General features: G+C 43.1%; 1 protein-coding gene across 2 annotated transcripts in view; it reads left to right on the forward strand.

The window, feature by feature from the left end:
* Positions 1–19,162, forward strand: part of erbb2 (erb-b2 receptor tyrosine kinase 2) — a 70,113-nt gene that overhangs the window by 38,550 nt on the left and 12,401 nt on the right. For both annotated transcript variants that reach the window (XM_087977699.1, XM_087977700.1), the window contains exons 12-16: positions 190–389; positions 8,589–8,721; positions 8,836–8,926; positions 12,164–12,309; positions 12,398–12,442. In XM_087977699.1, coding sequence (XP_087833825.1) covers positions 190–389; positions 8,589–8,721; positions 8,836–8,926; positions 12,164–12,309; positions 12,398–12,442 — 615 coding nt within the window. The remainder of the gene's footprint in view (positions 1–189; positions 390–8,588; positions 8,722–8,835; positions 8,927–12,163; positions 12,310–12,397; positions 12,443–19,162) is intronic.

Raw genomic sequence — 19,162 nt, forward strand, 5'->3', positions numbered from 1 at the left:
GTACTTAATCTAGGTTAGAAGTTCGGCACAACATCGTGGGCCGAAGGGCCTGTTCTGTGCTGTATTGTTCTATGTTCTATGTTCTATGCTGCACTTATACCGATGAGTATATGTTTTAAAATGTTGATGTAATTAGGACGCAGTTTGTAATGGTTTTAAATTTTGATTTGGCTTCCTGTCTGGTTACAGAGGTGCTTATGCATTGTTGGTGCAGAATCTCCAGATACAGTCCATGGGTTTGCGCTCTCTGAAAGAAATTAGTAATGGGATGGTATTCATTCACCAAAACCTGAACCTCTGCTATGTCAACTCTATTCCCTGGAACCAACTATTTAAGGAGGAACATCAGGAGGCATTGATAACGGCCAACAAACCGCAGGATACCTGTAGTAAGTAGAAACACTCACTGGGACAAGTTATCCAATCTTATTAGAGTCAGTATTGAATTGATTCTATAAAATCAGTAAAGGAAGTTGGAACAGTGAGGCATTCACTCATGTTTTTCAGTTCAGCATAAATAAACTTTTAATGGGTGACAGTAATATTGCTGAGAATTTGAAGATTTATATATGTAGCATTAATCCTTGCAAGACATTATTGCTCCTAATCTCTGGATTTTCCTTCAGCCCACAAACCTCTGAGACCTATGAACTTCGTCCATAATTCTAGCTTCCTAAGTATCCTTGATTTTAATTGTTTCACCATTGGTGTCCATACCTTTAGTCACCTTGGCTGTGCAGTTCTCTCCCTATATATCTTTGTCTTTCAACCTCACTCTCCTCCTTTAAGACATTTCTGTCTGTGTAAATGCACCTAAACCTTTCTCCATATCTGCTTCTACCACCTCCACTGGCAGCGTGCTCCAGGTACCTATCACCTCCTGTGTTTAAAACTAAAGACAAATTTACACATCTACATTAAGTATTCCCCCTCTCAGCTTAAACCTTTGTCCCCTAGTATTTGACATTTCCACATTGGGAAAAAGACTCTGACTATCCACCCTATCATGTGTTTCATAGTTTTATGTTAGTCTACCAGGTCACCCCTCAGTCTCCAGCTTTGTCCACCTCTTGTTACGACACAGCAGTGAATCTCTCTGTTAATTAAACCAAACACCCAGAAAAGCTCACCTCACCTCGTCGTCTGTTAAAATATGAGTGACAGAGGACTCATAAATTGCACGATTTAAAGAAAATAACATCAATTTATTTTTTAACTCGAAAAGGGAACATTAAACAACTATTAACAATTCTAAGCCTCCCTTTCTTTTACCTACTTATTATTTGCCTCCAACTCTAACAATACACTGTTCCAATGAGACACTTATTAAAATTAGGTGAACTTAATTTCAAAACCACACAACTGCTATCATCTTCTGTGTCTTTCTTCTTCTGGCTGAAGATCTCCCAGTGGCATCGTCTTTCTTTTTACTGTGAATATGTCTCATATGAAAAGGTAACTTTGATAGAATGTGTTTCCTAATTTCTTGGAGAGTAAGATGTTAGCTCTCCATGTGATTCTGTCTCGACAGCAGTTGCTGTCTGATCAATTTTCAAAATGTCCACATTTTACACACCCCCACCATCAGATTGTCTCATTGGTTTGATGTTGGCGAAACAATAAATTCAAACTTGATTCGGTTTTAGTATCTTGGGGCATAATTTAAACTGGTTAAATTCAAATTGTTGTCAAAACAGTAACTAAAACTCAGGTATCCATTTCACAGCCAAATGTTACATATTTTCAATTTTCCAGTACAATCTGGGACTGCCATCTAGTCATATACACGGGTGCTTGTAATCTCTCAGTTTAGAACAGCATTCACTCTCTCTCTCAAAGGTACAATACACGCCTTCAATTTCATAACACTCCTTTTAACTAATACACTCCAATTTAGACAACATCATGGTAAGCCCCTTTTGCACCCTCTCCCAAGCCTCTACATCCTTCCTATAGTGTGACATCTAGAATTGCACACCATAATCCAAGTGTGGCCTAATTAAAGTTTCACATTGCTGCGACATGACTTGTCCACTCGTATGCTCAATGCCCTGACCAATAAAGGCAAGCATGCCATATTCCTTCTTTTCCACCTCGTCCACTTGTATTACAACTGTGAGGGAGCTATGGATTTGCAAGTCAAGATCCCTGTACGTATCATTGCTCCACAGGATCTTACCATTTACTGTGTACATTTCTCTTGCATTTGGCTTTCCAAAATGCATCATCTCACGTTTGTCTGGATTAAACTCCATCTGTCATTTCTGTCCCTAAATTTTCAACTTATCTATATTCTGCTATATTCTTTGACAATCTTCCTCACAATCCAGAACTCTGCCCATTTTTGCGTTGTCTGCAAACTTACTAATCACAGCACCTTCATTATCATCCAAATCACTGAGGTCCCAACACTGATCCTTGAGGAATGCTACTGGTTACAGACCTTCAGTCAGAAAAGCACCCTTCAACAACTACCTTCCATCTTACAACATGGAACATAGAACATTACAGCATAGTACATGCCCTTCGGCCCTCGATGTTCCGCCAACCTGAAGCTCATCTAACCTACACTATTCCATTCTCATCCGTATGGCTATCCAATGACCATTTAAATGCCTTTAAGTTGTTGAGTCTACTACTGTTGCAGGCAGTGCGTTTCATGTCCCTACTACTCTCTGAGGAAAGAAACTACCTCTGATATCTGTCCAATATCTATCACCTCTCAATTTAAAGCTATGTCCCCTCGTGCTAGCCAATACTATCTAAGGAAAAAGGCTCTCACTGTCCAACCTGTCTAACCCTCTGATTATCTTATGTGTCAATTAAGTCACCTCTCAACCTTCTTTTCTCTAATGAAAACAGCCTCAAGTCCCTCAGCCTTTCCTTGTAAGACCTTCTTTCCATACCAGGCAACATCCTTGTAAATCACTTCTTAACCCTTTCCAAAGGTTCCACATCCTTCCTCTAATGCGGTGATCAGAACTGTATGCAATGCTCCAAGTGCGGCTGCACCAGAGTTTTGTATAGCTGCAGCATGACCTCATGGTTCCGGAACTCCATCCCTCTTCCAATAAAAGCTACTACATTGTATGCCTTCTTAACAATCCTATCAACCTGGGTGGCACCTTTCAAGGAGCAATGTACCTGGACACCAAGATTCTCTGCTCATCTACGCTACCAAGAATCTTACCATTCGTCCAGTACTCTGCATTCATATTTCTCCTTCCAAAGTGAATCACCTCACACTTTTCCACATTAAACTCCATTTGCTACCTCTCAGTCCAGCTCTGCAGCTTATCTACATCTCTCTGTAACCTACAACATCCTTCGTCACTATCCACAACTCTACCGACCTTAGCGTCATGCACAAATTTACTAACCCATCCTTCTATGCCCTCATCCAGGTAATTTATAAATATGACAAACAGCAGTGGATCCAAAACAGATCCTTGTGGTACACCACTAGTAACTGAACTCCAGGATGAATATTTCCCATCAACCACCACCCTCTGTCTTCTTTCAGCTAGCCATTTTCTGATCCAAACCGCTAAATCACCCTCAATCCCATGCCTCCGTATTTTGTGTAATAGCCTACCGTGGAAAATCTTATCAAACAGCTTACTGAAATCCATATACACCACATCAACCGCTTTACCCTCATCCACCTGTTTGGTCACCTTCTCAAAGAACTCAATAAGGTTTGTGAGGCACGATCTACCCTTCACAAAACAGTGCTGCCTATCCTTAATCAACTTATTCCTTTCTAACTGATTATAAATCCTATTTCTTGTAACCGTTTCTAATACCTTACTCTCAATCAAAGTAAGGCTCACCGGTCTATAATTACCAGGGCTGTCCCAACTCCCCTTCTTGAACGTTTACTATCTCCAGTCTTCTGGCACTGTTCCTGTAGACAATGACGACATAAAGATCAAAGCCAAAAGCTTGGCAACCTCCTCCCTGTCTTCCCAGGGAATCCTAGGATAACTTCTATCCGGCCCAGGGGACTTATCTATTTTTACACTTTCCAGAATTGCTAACCTCCTTGTAAACCTTAATCCCATGTCATCTAGTAGATCATCTTCTGTGACCAAGCTGATTTTGTATCCAATTTACCAACATACAGTGGATCCCATATGTCTTAATCTTCTGGACCTGCCTACGATGAAGGATCTTATCAAATGCTTTTGTAAAATCTATGTAGACAACATGCACTGCCCCACTTTCATCAATCATCTTTGTTTCCTTCTTGAAAACCTCAATCAGATTTAGTGACACAAGATAAAAGCAAATTACTGCGGATGCTGGAATCTGAAACCAAAAGAGAAAATGCTGGAAAATCTCAGCAGGTCTGGCAGCATCTGTAAGGAGAGAAAAGAGCTGACGTTTCAAGTCTAACTGAATCTTTGTCAAAACTTTGGCAAAGGGTCAGTGAGACTCAAAACGTCAGCTCTTTTCTCTCCTTACAGATGCTGCCAGACCTGCTGAGATTTTCCAGCATTTTCTCTTTTGTTTAGTGACACAAGACCTCTCCTGCACAAAGCCGTGTTGAATCTCCCGATAAGTCCATTATTTTCTAAATGTAAGTAAATACCAGCAGTTTCCCTACCACTGATATAAAGCTCACAGCCCTATAATTTCCTGGATTATCTCTGTTGCCCATCTTAAACAATGAAACAGCATTGGCTCTTCTCCAGTCTTCAGGGACCACACTTGTGACTAAAGAGGATACAAAGTTGTTTGTGAAGGACCCCAGCAATCTCCTCTCTTGCCTCCCTCAGTATTATGGGATACATCCCATCAGGCCTTGGGGACTTATTTACCTTAATGCTTTTCAAGATGCTCAACATCACCACCTCCCTTAATATCAACATGCCCTGAAATGTCAACATACACCTCCCTAATCTTACCATCATCCATGACCTTGTCCTTGGTGATACCAATGCAAAGTGCTCAATAAGAACCTCATCCACTTCCTCTGGCTCCATGCATAAATTTCCTCCTTTGTCCTTGAATGGAGAAGCGTGTCCTTGAATGCAGGAGTTGTGAAGTCTTGCATAAATTTAGTAGGAACTCAGTTAGACCACAACTGGAGAACAGTGTGCAATTTTAATCTTCTATCTCAGGAAAGACATTATTGTTATAAAGGGCATGTGACAGCGTTTCACCAGACTTGTCCCTGGGTTGATGGGCCTGTCCTACGTAGCAGGATTGGGCAAACCGGGCCTATATTCACTAGAATTTCAAAGAATGAGAGGTGATCTCTTTGGAACTTACGAATATTTAAAGGGATGGCGTGGTAGATGTGGGTGAGATGTTTCATCTGGTTTGAGAGTCTAGAACCAGGGGCACACTTTAAAAATGTGGGGGATGCCACTTAGAGCTAAGGTAAGGCGAAACCTTTTTACTCAGAGGGTTGTAAATCTTTGGAATTCTGTATCCCAGAGGACTGTGGATGCTCAGTATTTAAATATGTTTAGGGCAGGGACCAATTTCTGATTACCAATAGCAAAGAGTTGTGAGAATAGTATGGGCAAAAATGTTGTTTAATCGTTGCTATACTTAACGCTAGGGCAAGCTTGATGGAGTTGAATGGCCTACACCTGGTTTATTCTGGTACTGGTTAAATAAGCCCCTAATAATGTGGATCTGGTTCTGATCTGGAACCAGTGTTCAGACGAAAAGGATAAATAGGGTGGTCACTAGGACTTTAAACTTGTGAGCGGGGGGTGGGGTGGGAGGGATAGGGAAAGCAACAGGGAGTATGGAGTCAAGTTGAAGGATAAACAGTAGGTTAGCATGTGTGCAGGGTTTAAGTTTGAGGCAGACAAGGAATGAAGCAAAAAGGAAGGATAACTTAGGACATATTACTAAAGGTGATGGAAATAATGAGGGTAAGAAAATTAGCATTAAGGTGCTTTACCTGAATGCTCATAGTATTCGAAACAAAGTAGATGAATTAACAGCAGAAATCATCGTGAATGATTTTGATGTGGTAGGCATCACAGAGACATGGTTGCAGGGGGTTCAGGACTGGCAGTTAAACATCCAAGGATTTACAACTTAGCGAAAAGACATGGAGGTGGGCAGGGGGGAGGGGTTACCTTGTTAGTTAGGAATGAAATTAAATCTGTGGCACTGAATAACATAGGGTCAGATGATGTGGAGTCTGTGTGGAATTACAAAGGCAAAAAAACCATAATGGGAGTTTTGTACAAACCTCCCAACAGTGGCCAGGACCAGCGGCGCAAGATGTACCAGGAAATAGGGCATGTCAGAAAGGTACGGTCATGGTGATCATGGGGGACTTCAGCATGCAGGTGGACTGGGTGAATAACGTTACCGGTGGATCCAAAGAAAGGGAATTCATGAAATGCTTACAGGAATGCTTTTTGGAACAGCTTGTGATGCAGCCCATAAGGGAGCAGGTTATTCTGGACTTGGGTGCTATCTAATGAGCCAGACTTTATAAAAGATCTTAAGGGATTTTAAGATCTTAGGGGGCAGCGATCATAATATGGTAGAGTTCAGTCTGCAGTTTGAAAGAGAGAAGGCAAAGTTGGATGTAATAGTGTTACAATTAAATAAAGCTAATTATAGGAGCATGAGAGAGGAACTGACGAAAATCAACTGAAGCAGAGCCTAGTGGGGAAGACTGTAGAGCAACAATAGCAGGAGTTTTTGGGTGTAATTGAGGACACAGTTCAGAGTTTCATCCCAAAGAAAAGAAAGACTATCTGGGGCAGGGGGTGGGGAAAATTAGACAGCCATGGCTGACAAAGGAAGTCAGGAAATGTATCATAGAAAAGAGAGAGCCTATAAGGTGGCCCAAGAGCATTGGAAAATCAGAAGATTGGAAAGACTATAAAAACAAAGAGAGGATAACAAAGAGAGAAATAAAGGAAGGAGAGGATCAAGTATGAAGGTCAGCTAGCCAGTAATGTTAGAAATGACAGTAAAAGTTTCTTTCACTACATAAGAAACAAACGCAAGGCAAAAGTAGAAATTGGGCCGCTCCAAATTGATGCAAGAAGGCTAGTGATGGGACATAAGGAAATAACTGAAGAACTTAATAAATACTTTGTGTCAGTCTTCACAGTGGAAAACATGAGTAATATCCCAACAATTAAGGAGAGTCAAGGAGCAAAGTTGAGTATGGTAGCCATTACAAAAGAGAAAGTGCTAGAAAAGCTAAAAATTGATAAATTTCCTGGCCCTGATGGGCTACATCCTAGAATTCTGAAGGATGTGGCTGAAGAAATAGCGAAGGCGTTGGTTGTAATCTTTCAAAAATCATTGGAGTCAGGGAAAATCCCAAATGATTGGAAAATCGCTGTTGTAACCCTCTTGTTCGAGAAAGGATCAAGACAAATGGAAAATTATAGGCTGATCAGCCTAACTTCAGTTGTAGATAAATTTCTAGAGTCTGTCATTAAGGATGAGATTTCAAAATTCTTGGCAGTGCAGGGTCGGATTAGAACAAGTCAGCATGGATTTAGTAAGGGGAGGTCGTGCCTGACAAACCTGTTAGAATTCTTTGAAGAGGTAACAAGTAGGTTAGATCAGGGAAACCCAGTGGATGCTATCTACCTAGACTTCCAAAAAGCCTTAGATAAGGTGCATCTTGGGAAGCTGCTGAGTAAGGTGAGGGCCCATGATGTTCGAGGTGAGCTTCATTTATCTCAAGAGGTTGGAATGTAAAAGCAACAATGTGCTACTGAGACTTTATAAAGCTCTGGTTAGGCCCCATTTGGAGTATTGTGTCCAGTTTTGGGTCCCACACTTCAGGAAGGTCATACTGGCACTGGAGCGTGTTCAGCGGATATTCACATGGATGATCCCTGGAATGGTAGGCCTAACATATAATGAATGGCTGAGGATCCTGGGATTGTATTCATTAAGAGTTTAGACGTTGAGGGGAGAAACTTACAAGATAATGCATGGCTAAGAAAGGATGGACGCTGGGAATTTGTTTCCGTCAGGCAGGGATACTAGGACCCGTGGACACTGCCTTCGAATTAGAGGGGGTCAATTTAAAATAGAAATGAGACATTTCTTCAGCCAGGTGGCCCTGTGGAATTCATTGCCATGGAATGCAGTGGAGGCCAAGACATTGAATGTCTTCAAGGTAGAGATTGATAAATTCTTAATCTCGCAAGGAATTAAGGGCTACAGGGAGAGTGTGGGTAAATGGTGTTGAAATACCCATCAGCCATGATTGAATGGCGGAGTGGACTAGATGGGCCGAATGGCCTTACCTCCACTGCTATGTCTTATGGTCTAATGTGAACGTCAATTGAAGTACTCAATGGTTTGTAAGAATGGAATCACTGGCCAGGGTAGATTAATTACTGTTAATGCTCAGCATTCACTTTGTTTATTTAATAAGGAGCAGTGGAAATGTTAAGCATATAGCTTTGTCCAATTGATCTACTTACTGGATATAAAAGCTCAAAATTACCATCTCAATCACTTTTGTCTGGTACAGCTGTGTTTCAGTATCAGTTACTGTTCATGTACAGTACATAGAAGGTAGAAGTGTCCAGTGTCTGATTTTTTTTTTACTGCTGCTTCCCCTTTCCTTGCAGAAGCTGAAAAGCGCACTTGTCACAGCTTGTGTACAAACAGCACATGTTGGGGCCCAGGACCAACAAACTGCATCTCCTGTAAAACATTCTTTCGAGGCCGGGAGTGTGTGGAATCATGCAACTTACATGAGGGGTAGGAATGCATTACTTAAATAAAATGGAAGGGTTGAGTTGGTGTTGGTGGGGCTGTAGGGATACGTGTTTCTGGCTAGTTTCTTAACTCACATTTTGTGTTTCTTTATTCCAGGGTGGTGAGGGAGTATCTAAGTGAGTCATCCTGCATTCAGTGTCACAAGGAATGTCTCCAACAGATCAGAAACCTGACCTGTACTGGAATGGTAAAGAATCTCCGCTGAGTCAAGACTGACTAGGAGTCATTGGAGAGGGGAAATGGAACGGGGAATTGAGAGTAGAATAGTATAAGACAGATGTGCCTGTTGCATAGTGTAGATGGAAAACGAAAGAGTGGGGACTGTGATACATTGACGAGAGGAGAGAGTAGGCAGTAATATTGGGAGAAATCCCTATCTATCCATCTATCTTAAGCTGTGTACCACTTTCATGTGAGAAATAATCCCTTTTTATGCGCTAGTTTGTTGAGAACATGCTCACCACCTCCACTTGGGGGTCAGGAAGACTGATGGTTAGATTAACCTAGCCCGAAATAACTATTGACATTCTTCTGCCGTAGTTAATGATTGTTCTCAGTTACTCCTCCACAGATCACAGCAGTTCAAGGCCTTATGAGGAAAGGCTTGAGAGACTTGGGTCTGTTATCATTGGAGAGAAGGCTAAGAGGGGATTTAATAGAGACATACAAGATGATCAGAGGATTAGGTAGGGTGGACAGTGAGAATCTTTTTCCTAGGATGATTATGTCGGCTTGTATGAGGGGGCATAGCTGCAAATTGAGGGGTGATAGATGTAATACAGATGTCAGAGGCAGGTTCTTCACTCAGAGAGGGGTAAGGACGTGGAATGCCCTACTTGCCAATGTAGTTAACTTAGCCACATTAGGGAGATTTAAACAATTCTTGGATAAGCAGATGAATGATGACTGGATAATATGGGGAATGGGCTTAGATTAGTTCATGGGTCGGCGCATCTTCGAGGGCTGAAGGGCCTGTTCTGTGCTGTATTGTTCTATGTACTAAGGAGGCAGCACACAATCACTACTTAGGACAGTTAGAGATGGGCAGCGCAAATGCTGGCCTGGTCGGTAACATAGGCATCTCATAAATGGATTAAAGAATAGAGTCATTCCTTGTATAAGTGGCCACCCCTCTTGGGGTGGGGGGGTTGGTGGTGGTGGTGGTGGAGGATTGTTTTACAGACTGGAGTCCTGTGACCAGTGATGTTCCACGAGGACCGATGCCGGATCCACTTTTGTTTGTCATTTATATAAATGATTCGGATGAAAATATAGGGGGCATGATTCCTAAGTTTGCAAATGACACCAAAATTGGTGTATAGTGCGCAGTGAAGAAGGTTATCTAAGCTTACAAGGAGATCTTGATCAATTGGGTCAATGGTCTGAGGAGTGGCGGATGGAGTTTAATTTGGATAAAACAAAGAAGGGCAGAATTTATGCAATTAATGGTAGGGCCCTGGGTGGTGGTGTAGAACCGGGAGACCTTAGAATTAAAGTACAAAATTCTTTGAAAGTTGAATCACCAGTAGGTAGGGTAGTTCAGAAGGCATTTGGCATGCTTATCTTTATTGCTTAGACCTTTGAATATAGGAGTTGGGACATCATGTTAACGTTATACAAGATATTTGTGAGACTTCTTCTGGAATACTATGTGCGGTTCCGGTTGTCCTGCTTTAGGAAGGAGATTAAATTGAAGAGGGTTCAGAAACAAAAACTTACTAGAATGTTTCCAGAATGGACAGTTACAGTTATATAAAAAAAAACTAGATAGGCTGGGACCTTTTTCAGTGGGGCTTGAGAGGTGACTTTATAGAGGTTTATAAAATCATGAGGTATATAGACAAGATGAATAACAAGGGTCTTTTCCTGAGGGTGGGGGAATTCAAAACTAGTGGGCTGAGAGGAGAAAGTTTTCAAAGGACACGAGGGGCAATTTTGTTTTTAAACAGAGCAGTTCATGTGTGGAAAGAACTGCCAGAGGAAGTGGTGGATGAAGGTACAGTTAGAACGTTTAAAAGATGTTAGATAAGTACATGAATAGGAAAGATTTGGAGGGATGTGGGCCAAACACAAACAAGTTGGACTAGTTTAGTTTGGGAACGTGGTTGGCATGGACTAGTTGGACCAAATAGTCTTTTTCCATGCTGTATGTATGTATGAATGTATGAATGACATCTTGTTCGCAACTGCTTTTCTGGTTGTGAAATGAGAGAGTGTGGTGCTATTTCTTTCGGTACTTGTAGAATCCATATGACTGCCATAGTCTTCTCTAACATTTCACTATCAGACAGTCTACTCCAAACACATGGTTTGCTCAACTTTATCCTTGTCCCCATATGCAACACTTTCAGTTTCTGTTGTTTGATTGATTTTCTGCACCTTTCTGTTAAGGATCAATTGGACAAAGTCAGAGCTGTGCTGAGTTCATTGTAAATACTTAATGCAATTGACCTTTGTCTTGTGACCCCATTGCAGTACGAAATGGCTTTGTGTTGGTTACTTGGCATTTCTGCTGCAGATGTTGCAGAAACCAAACTGGGTTTAACTCCAGAAATGGTAGTTCACTGTTGAGACATCACAACTTGGCCCTCATATTTTTCTCTTATCTAGCATGAGTTCCTAAAAGCAATTGTAAAATCTCAGCTGCTATCTCAGGTGAGACTAAGTGCGCAGTACAGATGGCAAATCACATGAACTTTCCCAGAAAGGTTTCAGTTTTCACATTTTGTCCTCATGCTCGAGTCTAGCATGGCCATGCTTCCCCTTTCTCTGCTGTGATTGCTTCTAACCCCTCAGATCGCTACAGTGCTTCACTTCTAGTTTAAGTCAGTCTCCAATTTATATTACTATAGCTTTGGTGGACATTCCTTTGGCTGCAGAGATCCTAATCTTGAGAATTTTTTCTATCAATCTCTGGCTGTCTCTCTTCCTGTAGGGCACTGCTTCAAATGTAACTCATGGTAAGAATTTTGTCAGTGCACCCTATATCTCAATGTAGTTTAGTGTCAATATTTGTCGGACTATGCTGTTGCGAAGTACCTTGGAGAGTTTTACCATCCTTGAGATGCTGTATGAATGCAGGTGTTGACCTGTTTGGCTCAGCATCTTCCTATCTAAATGAGACATTGTCTTTCTGTTATTAACAAAAACAGAAATTAGTGGAGAAACTCAGTAGTCTTGGAGCATCTGTGGGAACGGTTCTGTCGAAGAGTCACCAGACTCAAAACATTAACTCTGCTTTCTTCCCAAACATACTGCCAGAGACCTACTGAGTTTCTCCAACAATTTCTTTTTGTTTCACATCTCCAGCATCCACAGTTCTTTGTTTTAATGAATCGTATTGGCTGGTTGAGGTCGGATTGGAAGGATGAGAAGATTTAAGTGCAGGATTGATTAGTGCTGATATTTTTCTTTTCATGATTAGGGGGCTGATGACTGTGTGGAATGCGCTCATTACAGGGATGGTACGCAGTGTGTGGAGAAATGTCCAAGTGGGTTACATGGGCATGTTTGGAAATATGCCGATGAAAACAACGTCTGTCAACTGTGTCCAACAAACTGTAGTCATTCGTGAGTAAATAGCAAATGCTGAATTGACACTTTCAGTAATTCTTCTCCAAGTTTGTGTTTTCTCTAAAAGATTGTGTTTTGCCTTCAGGTGTACAACTGGTGAAGATGGATGTCCTGAGGAGCCTATTCACAGGTAACAGCACTGCTTTCATCACCTCCCCCCTAATATGCCAATTCAGCCTCTCCATCAACATACACGCTATTAGTAGTGAGTCAACACTGATATTTCCAACTAGGAGAAAGTGAGGACTGCAGATGCTGGAGATCAGAGCTGAAAAATGTGTTGCTGGAAAAGCGCAGGAGGTCAGGCAGCATCCAAGGAGCAGGAGAATCGACGTTTTGGGCATAAGCCCTTCTTCAGGAATGAGGAAGGTGTGCCAAGCAGGCTAAAATAAAAAGTAGGGAGGAGGGACTTGGGGGAGGGGTGTTGGGAATGCGATAGGTGGAAGGAGGTTAAGGTGAGAGTGGTAGGCCGGAGAGGGGGTGGGGGCGGAGAGGTCGGGAAGAAGATTGCAGGTCAGGAAGGCGATGCTGAGTCCGAGGGTTGGGACTGAGATAAAGTGGGGGGAGGGGAAATGAGGAAGCTGGATAAATCTGCATTCGTCCCTTGTGGTTGGAGGGTTCCTAGGCAGAAGATGAGGCGCTCTTCCTCCAGGCGTCATGTTGCCATGGTCTGGTGATGGAGGAGGCCAAGGACCTGCATGTCCTTGGCGGAGTGGGAGGGGAAGTTAAAAGTGTTCAGCCACGGGGCGGTTGGGTTGGTTGGTGCGGGTGTCCCAAAGGTGTTCTCTGAAACGTTCCGCAAGTAGGTGGCCTGTCTCCCCAATGTAGAGGAGGCCACATCGGGTGCAGCGGATGCAGTAAATGATGTGTGTGGAGGTGCAGGTGAATCTGTGACGGATATGGAAGGATCCTTTGGGGCCTTGGAGGGAAGTGAGGGGGGAGATGTGGGCGCAAGTTTTGCATTTCTTGCGGTTGCAGGGGAAGGTGCTGGGAGTGGAAGTTGGGTTGTTGGGGGATGTGGACCTGATGAGGGAGTCGTGGAGGGAGTGGTCTTTCCGGAACGCTGATAGGGGAGGAGAGAGAAATATATCCTTGGTGGTGGGGTCTGTTTGTATATTTCACTTTCCAAGGCCCCAAGGGATCCTTCCATATCCGTCACAAATTCACCTGCACCTCCACACACATCATTTACTGCATCCGCTGCACCCGATGTGGCCTCCTCTACATTGGGGAGACAGGCCACCTACTTGCGGAACGTTTCAGAGAACACCTTTGGGACACCCGCACCAACCAACCCAACCGCCCCGTGGCTGAACACTTTTAACTTCCCCTCCCACTCCGCAAGTATTTTACATTAGCATTTACTGTGGAAAAGGATATGGAAGATATAGAAAGTAGGGAAATAGATAGTGACACCTTGCAAAATGTCCATATTACAGAGGAGGAAGTGCTGGATGTCTTTAAATGCATAAAGATGGATAAATCCCCAGGACCTGATCAGGTGTACCCTAGAACTCTTGTGGGAAGCTATAGAAGTGATTGTTGGGCCTCTTGCTGAGATATTTGTATCATCGATAGTCACAGGTGAGGTGCCGGAAGACTGAAGGTTGGCTAATGTGGTGCCACTGTTTAAGAAGGGTGGTAAGGACAAGACCAGTGAGCCTGACGTCAGTGGTGGGCAAGTTGTTGGAGGGAATCCTGAGGGACAGGATGTACATTTATTTGGAAAGGCAAGGACTGATTAGGGATAGTCAACATGGCTTTGTGAGTGGGAAATCATGTTTCACAAACTTGATTGAGGTTTTTGAAGAAGAAACAGTAAGGCGTTCGACAACGTTCCTCATGGGAGACTGATTAGCAAGGTTAGATCTCATGGAATACAGGGAAAACTAGCCACTTTGGATACAGAACTGGCTCAAAGGTAGAAGACAGAGGGTGGTGGTGGAGGGTTGTTTCTCAGACTGGAGGCCTGTGACCAGTGGAGTGCCACAAGGATCGGTGCTGGGTCCTCTACTTTTTGTCATTTACATAAATGATTTGGATGCGAGCATAAGAGGTACAATTAGTAAGTTTACAGATGACGTCAAAATTGGAGGTGTAGTGGACAGCGAAGAGGGTTACCTCGAGTTACAATAGGATTTTCGAAGTTTGTGCGAAGATTTGTAGCTCGGGTGCTCGTTGTTGTGGTTCTGTTCGCCGAGCTGGGAATTTGTGTTGCAGACGTTTCGTCCCCTGTCTAGGTGACATCCTCAGTGCTTGGGAGCGTCCTGTGAAGCACTTCTGTGATCTTTCCTCCGGCATTTTTAGTGATTTGTACCTGCCGCTTCCGGTTGTCAGTTCCAGCTGTCCGCTGCAGTGGCCAGTATATTGGGTCCAGGTCGATGTGCTTGTTGATTGAATCAGTGGATGAGTGCCATGCCTCTAGGAATTCCCTAACTGTTCTCTGTTTGGCTTGTCCTATAATAGTAGTGTTGTCCCAGTCAAACTCATGTTGCTTGTCATCTGCGTGTGTGGCTACTAAGGATAGCTGGTCGTGTTATTTCGTGGCTAGTTGGTGTTCATGGATGCGGATTGTTAGCTGTCTTCCTGTTTGTCCTATGTAGTGTTTTGTGCAGTCCTTGCATGGGATTTTGTACACTACATTGGTTTTGCTCATGCTGGGTATCGGGTCCTTTGTCCTGGTGAATTGTTGTCTGAGAGTGGCTGTTGGTTTGTGTGCTGTTATGAGTCCTAGTGGTCGTAGTAGTCTGGCTGTCAGCTCAGAAATGTTCTACGACCACTACGACCAGACTACTACGACCACTAGGACTCATAACAGCACACAAACCAACAGCCACGCTCAGACAACAACTCACCAGAACGAAGGACCCGATATCCAGCATGAGCAAAACCAACGTAGTGTACAAAATCCCATGACTCTAAATGAACAATTGAACAGGCTTAAGTGCTAAATGGCCTATTTCTCTTCCCACGCAGCAATAGTGGTGCAATAGTAAAGTCTGGGCCAGAAGGCCTGGGTTCAAGTCCTCTGTGCTCCAGAGATGCATCATAACATATCTGAACAGGCTGATCAGAAAATAATGACAAAAAATTAGCCATCTGTAATGGATGTTGAAGTCATTTATCTTTAACTTCAGAAAATGTTTGCGAAAGTGTCTCAAAAACTATATTCCAAGGAAGTTTGAATTGATTAAAGAACAGGTTTCATCAATATTAGAACAATGAGTTGGATCAGATGCCATCCCCCGTATTTAAAAGCTAACACCTACAAGACTTTTCTTTTAGTTTCTCTTCCTTTCTCCTATTGTCCTTACCTCTTCAAGACTTGGTTATGGTGACAGTATCAGCATGCACTTGTGGCGGACGTGAGTTTGGGTTCACAGTGGCTTCTGTTTTGTTGAGGCGTTCTGAGCGCTGACTTGTGGCTGCTGATGCAGAGGTGAGTTTGGGATCCTGCTGCCATCTGCTTCCAGTGCAGATTCATGGAAGCGGTGGCAGAGGTGTGCTTGGGCCCAGTACAAGATCAGGAAGCATTAGTAAGTAGCTGCATCAGCAAGATGGGCTCAAAGCAGACTCACGAAGGTAGCAGAGCTGAGTGTGGGCTGGAGCAATACACAACAGCATTGGTGATATCTGATTTGACGAGGTCCAGCAAGCACTCAGTGGTGAAGGCATCGGTGGAGGCACAATGACACCAAACAGCCGCGACTTTGATTCCAGCCGCAGCGATGCACCAAAAAAGACTTATGCCTGGTCACCAGGCATATGATGGAGCACTTACAAGAAGGACTGTAAAGTTGGACAATTAGTTCATTTATCTGCTTTCACCTGTTTTGCTTTATTTTTCTGTGTTTTAAGATAGCACTAGAGGGTGGTGACACTGTATAAACACTTCACTGTATTTTGTAGCATGAAACATGTGACAATGGTAGTCAGACAAACCATTGTACCCTTACTAACAAAGAAAAGACTAATGAACAACTTCAACATCAAAGAGAGAAAAGCCCTCAAAAATGACCAGGATGTAATCATAGTACCAGTGGACAAGGGCAGAATGATGATTATAATGGACAAGACTAAATGTATTCAGAAAGCAGAGAAACTACTTGCAGATACTGATACCTACCTACAGAGGGAGCATGACCCCGAACCTTGTTGTTCCTCTCATCCTAAACCTATGCCCTCTAGTTCTGCACTCCCACGCCCCAGGAAAAAGACCTTGTCTATTTATCCTATCCATGCCCCTCCTGATTTTATAAATCTCTATAAGGTCACCCCTCAACCTCCGATGCTCCACAGAAAACAGTCCCAGCCTGTTCAGGCTCTCCCAATAGCCCAAATCCTCCAACCCTGGCAACATCCTTGTAAATCGTTTCTGAACTCTTTCAAATTTCATAACATCCTTCCGATAGAAGGGAGACCAGAATTGCACGCAATATTCCAAAAGTGGCCTAACCAATGTCCTGTACAGCTGCAACATGACCTCCCAACTCCTGTACTCAATGCTCTGACCAATAAGGAAAGCATACCAAACTATCCTATCTACCTGCGACTCCACTTTCAAGGAGCTATGAACCTGCACTCCAAGGTCTCTTTGTTCAGCAACACTCCCCAGGACCTTACCATTAAGTGTATAAGCCATGTTCTGATTTGCTTTCCCAAAATGCAGCACCTCACTTATCTAAATTAAACTCCATCTGCCACTCCTCAGTCCATTGGCCCATCTGATCAAGATCCCATTGTACTCTAAAGTAACATTTGCTGTCCACTGCACCTCCAATTTTGGTGTCATCTGCAAACTTAATAACTATATTTCCTATGTTCACATCCAAATTATTTATATAAATGATCAAAAGCAGTGGACCCAGGACTGATCCTTGTGACATACCACTAGTCCTGACCTCCAGTCAGGAACCCTCCACCACCACCCTCTGTCTTCTACCTTTGAGCCAGCTCTGTATCCAAATGACTCTGTATCCATCTGACAAAACTCTAGCCAGAGAGACAATAGTCAACCTCCTGGACAAACAGAACAGATGACATGACGGGGAACCTATCAACAAGGACTGCGTACTCAAACTAAACGTGTGCTTGACAACACACTTCACATTCAACAACCAAATATATGAACAAATCAATGAGAGACCTATGGGCTTATCTATCTCCGGGCTTATAGCAGAAGCAGTGATGCAATGACTGGAACAAACAGCCCTACCACAAATCTGATCCACATTCTGAATCAAATACGTGGATGACACTTTTGTAATTATTAAATGAACAGCAATTGAGAGAACACATTGGATTATCAACACCATTCTCACAGGTGTCAGATTTGCCAGAGATGAGGATTGCATGCAGTTCCGGTCACCACATTATAGGAAGGATGTGGAAGCTTTGGAAAGGGTGCAGAGGAGATTTACAATGATGTTGCCTGGTATGGAGGGAAGGTCTTATGAAGGAAGGAAGGACTTGAGGCTGTTTTTGTTAGAGAGAAGAAGGTTGAGAAGTGACTTAATTGAGACATACAAGGTAATCAGAGGACAGTAATAACCTTTTTCCTAGGATGGTGAAGGCTAGCACGATTGGACATAGCTTCAAGTTGAGGAATGATAGATATAGGACAGATGTCAGAGGTAGTTCCTTTACTCAGAGAGTAGTAGGGGTGTGGAACACACTGCCTGCAACAGTAGTAGACTCACCAACTTTAAGGGCATTTAAATGGTCATTGGATAGGCATATGGACGAGAATGGAATAGTGTAGGTTAGATGGGCTTCAGATTGGTTTCACAGGGCGGCGCAACATCGAGGGCTGAAGGGCCTCTCCTATGAGGGAACCAACAATCAACTCCCATTCCTGGATGTGATGGTAAAAAGAACAGTGAATGCACCACGAGAGTACAGCAAAGGCACACGCATGGACTAGATCCTAAACTGCAAAAGCAACTACCCAAACGCATACAAGAGAAGCCGCATTAGGACCTTGTTCAAAAAGGCTACGATGCACTGCAACACTCCTGACCTGTGAAGAGAAGAACAACACCTCTTCACCGAGAACGGATATCTCCGCAACTTTGTCCGCAGATGCCTAACAGACAAACAACGCGACGAGGACATGCCATGACCAGACACACTAACCACTCTATATAAAAAATGTCTCGGAACTGACAGCCAGACTTCACCACTCACTGGGATTCATGACAGCCCATAAACCAACAAGCATGCTCAGACAACAACTCACCAGGACAAAATACTCTATTACCCATCATGTGCAAGACAAACATAATTTACACAATTCCACGCACGTACTGCACAAAACACTTTATCGTACAAATAGGCAGACAACTAGCATTCTGCATCCATGAACATCAGCTGTCCCTGGTAGCTATACGCACAGATGACAATGACTGCGTATTTGACTGGGACAGCACAACAATTGTAGGGCAAGCTAAACAGAGGACAGCCAGAGAATTTCTAGAGGCATGGCACTCATCCACAGACTTGATCAACGAACACACTGACCAAGACCCAATATACCGGCCAACACAACGAACAACTGGAACCGGCAACTGAAAATAGCAGAAACAGGACCTAATAAATTTCAGAAGAGACAGTACCACAGCAATTCATAGGACACTCCAAAACACTGAAGATGTCACATAGACAAGAGACAAAACATCTGCAAATCAACTTCACAGTTTGGCAAACCTACCCACAACCACAGCAATGTTTGAGGATAAACTGTGATAGTTTGAGTCAGTAGAGACCAAGATCTTGCTTAGTTGACTTTGTACTTGAGCTGGTATACTTGGATCTTTTGGGTCCAGAGGCCTGGGTTCAGGTCCCATCTGTT

Source organism: Chiloscyllium plagiosum, unplaced genomic scaffold, assembly GCF_037043375.1.
Source record: "Chiloscyllium plagiosum isolate Xiang-an unplaced genomic scaffold, Cpla_swu_hap1 HiC_scaffold_32, whole genome shotgun sequence".
Classification (NCBI taxonomy): domain Eukaryota; kingdom Metazoa; phylum Chordata; class Chondrichthyes; order Orectolobiformes; family Hemiscylliidae; genus Chiloscyllium; species Chiloscyllium plagiosum.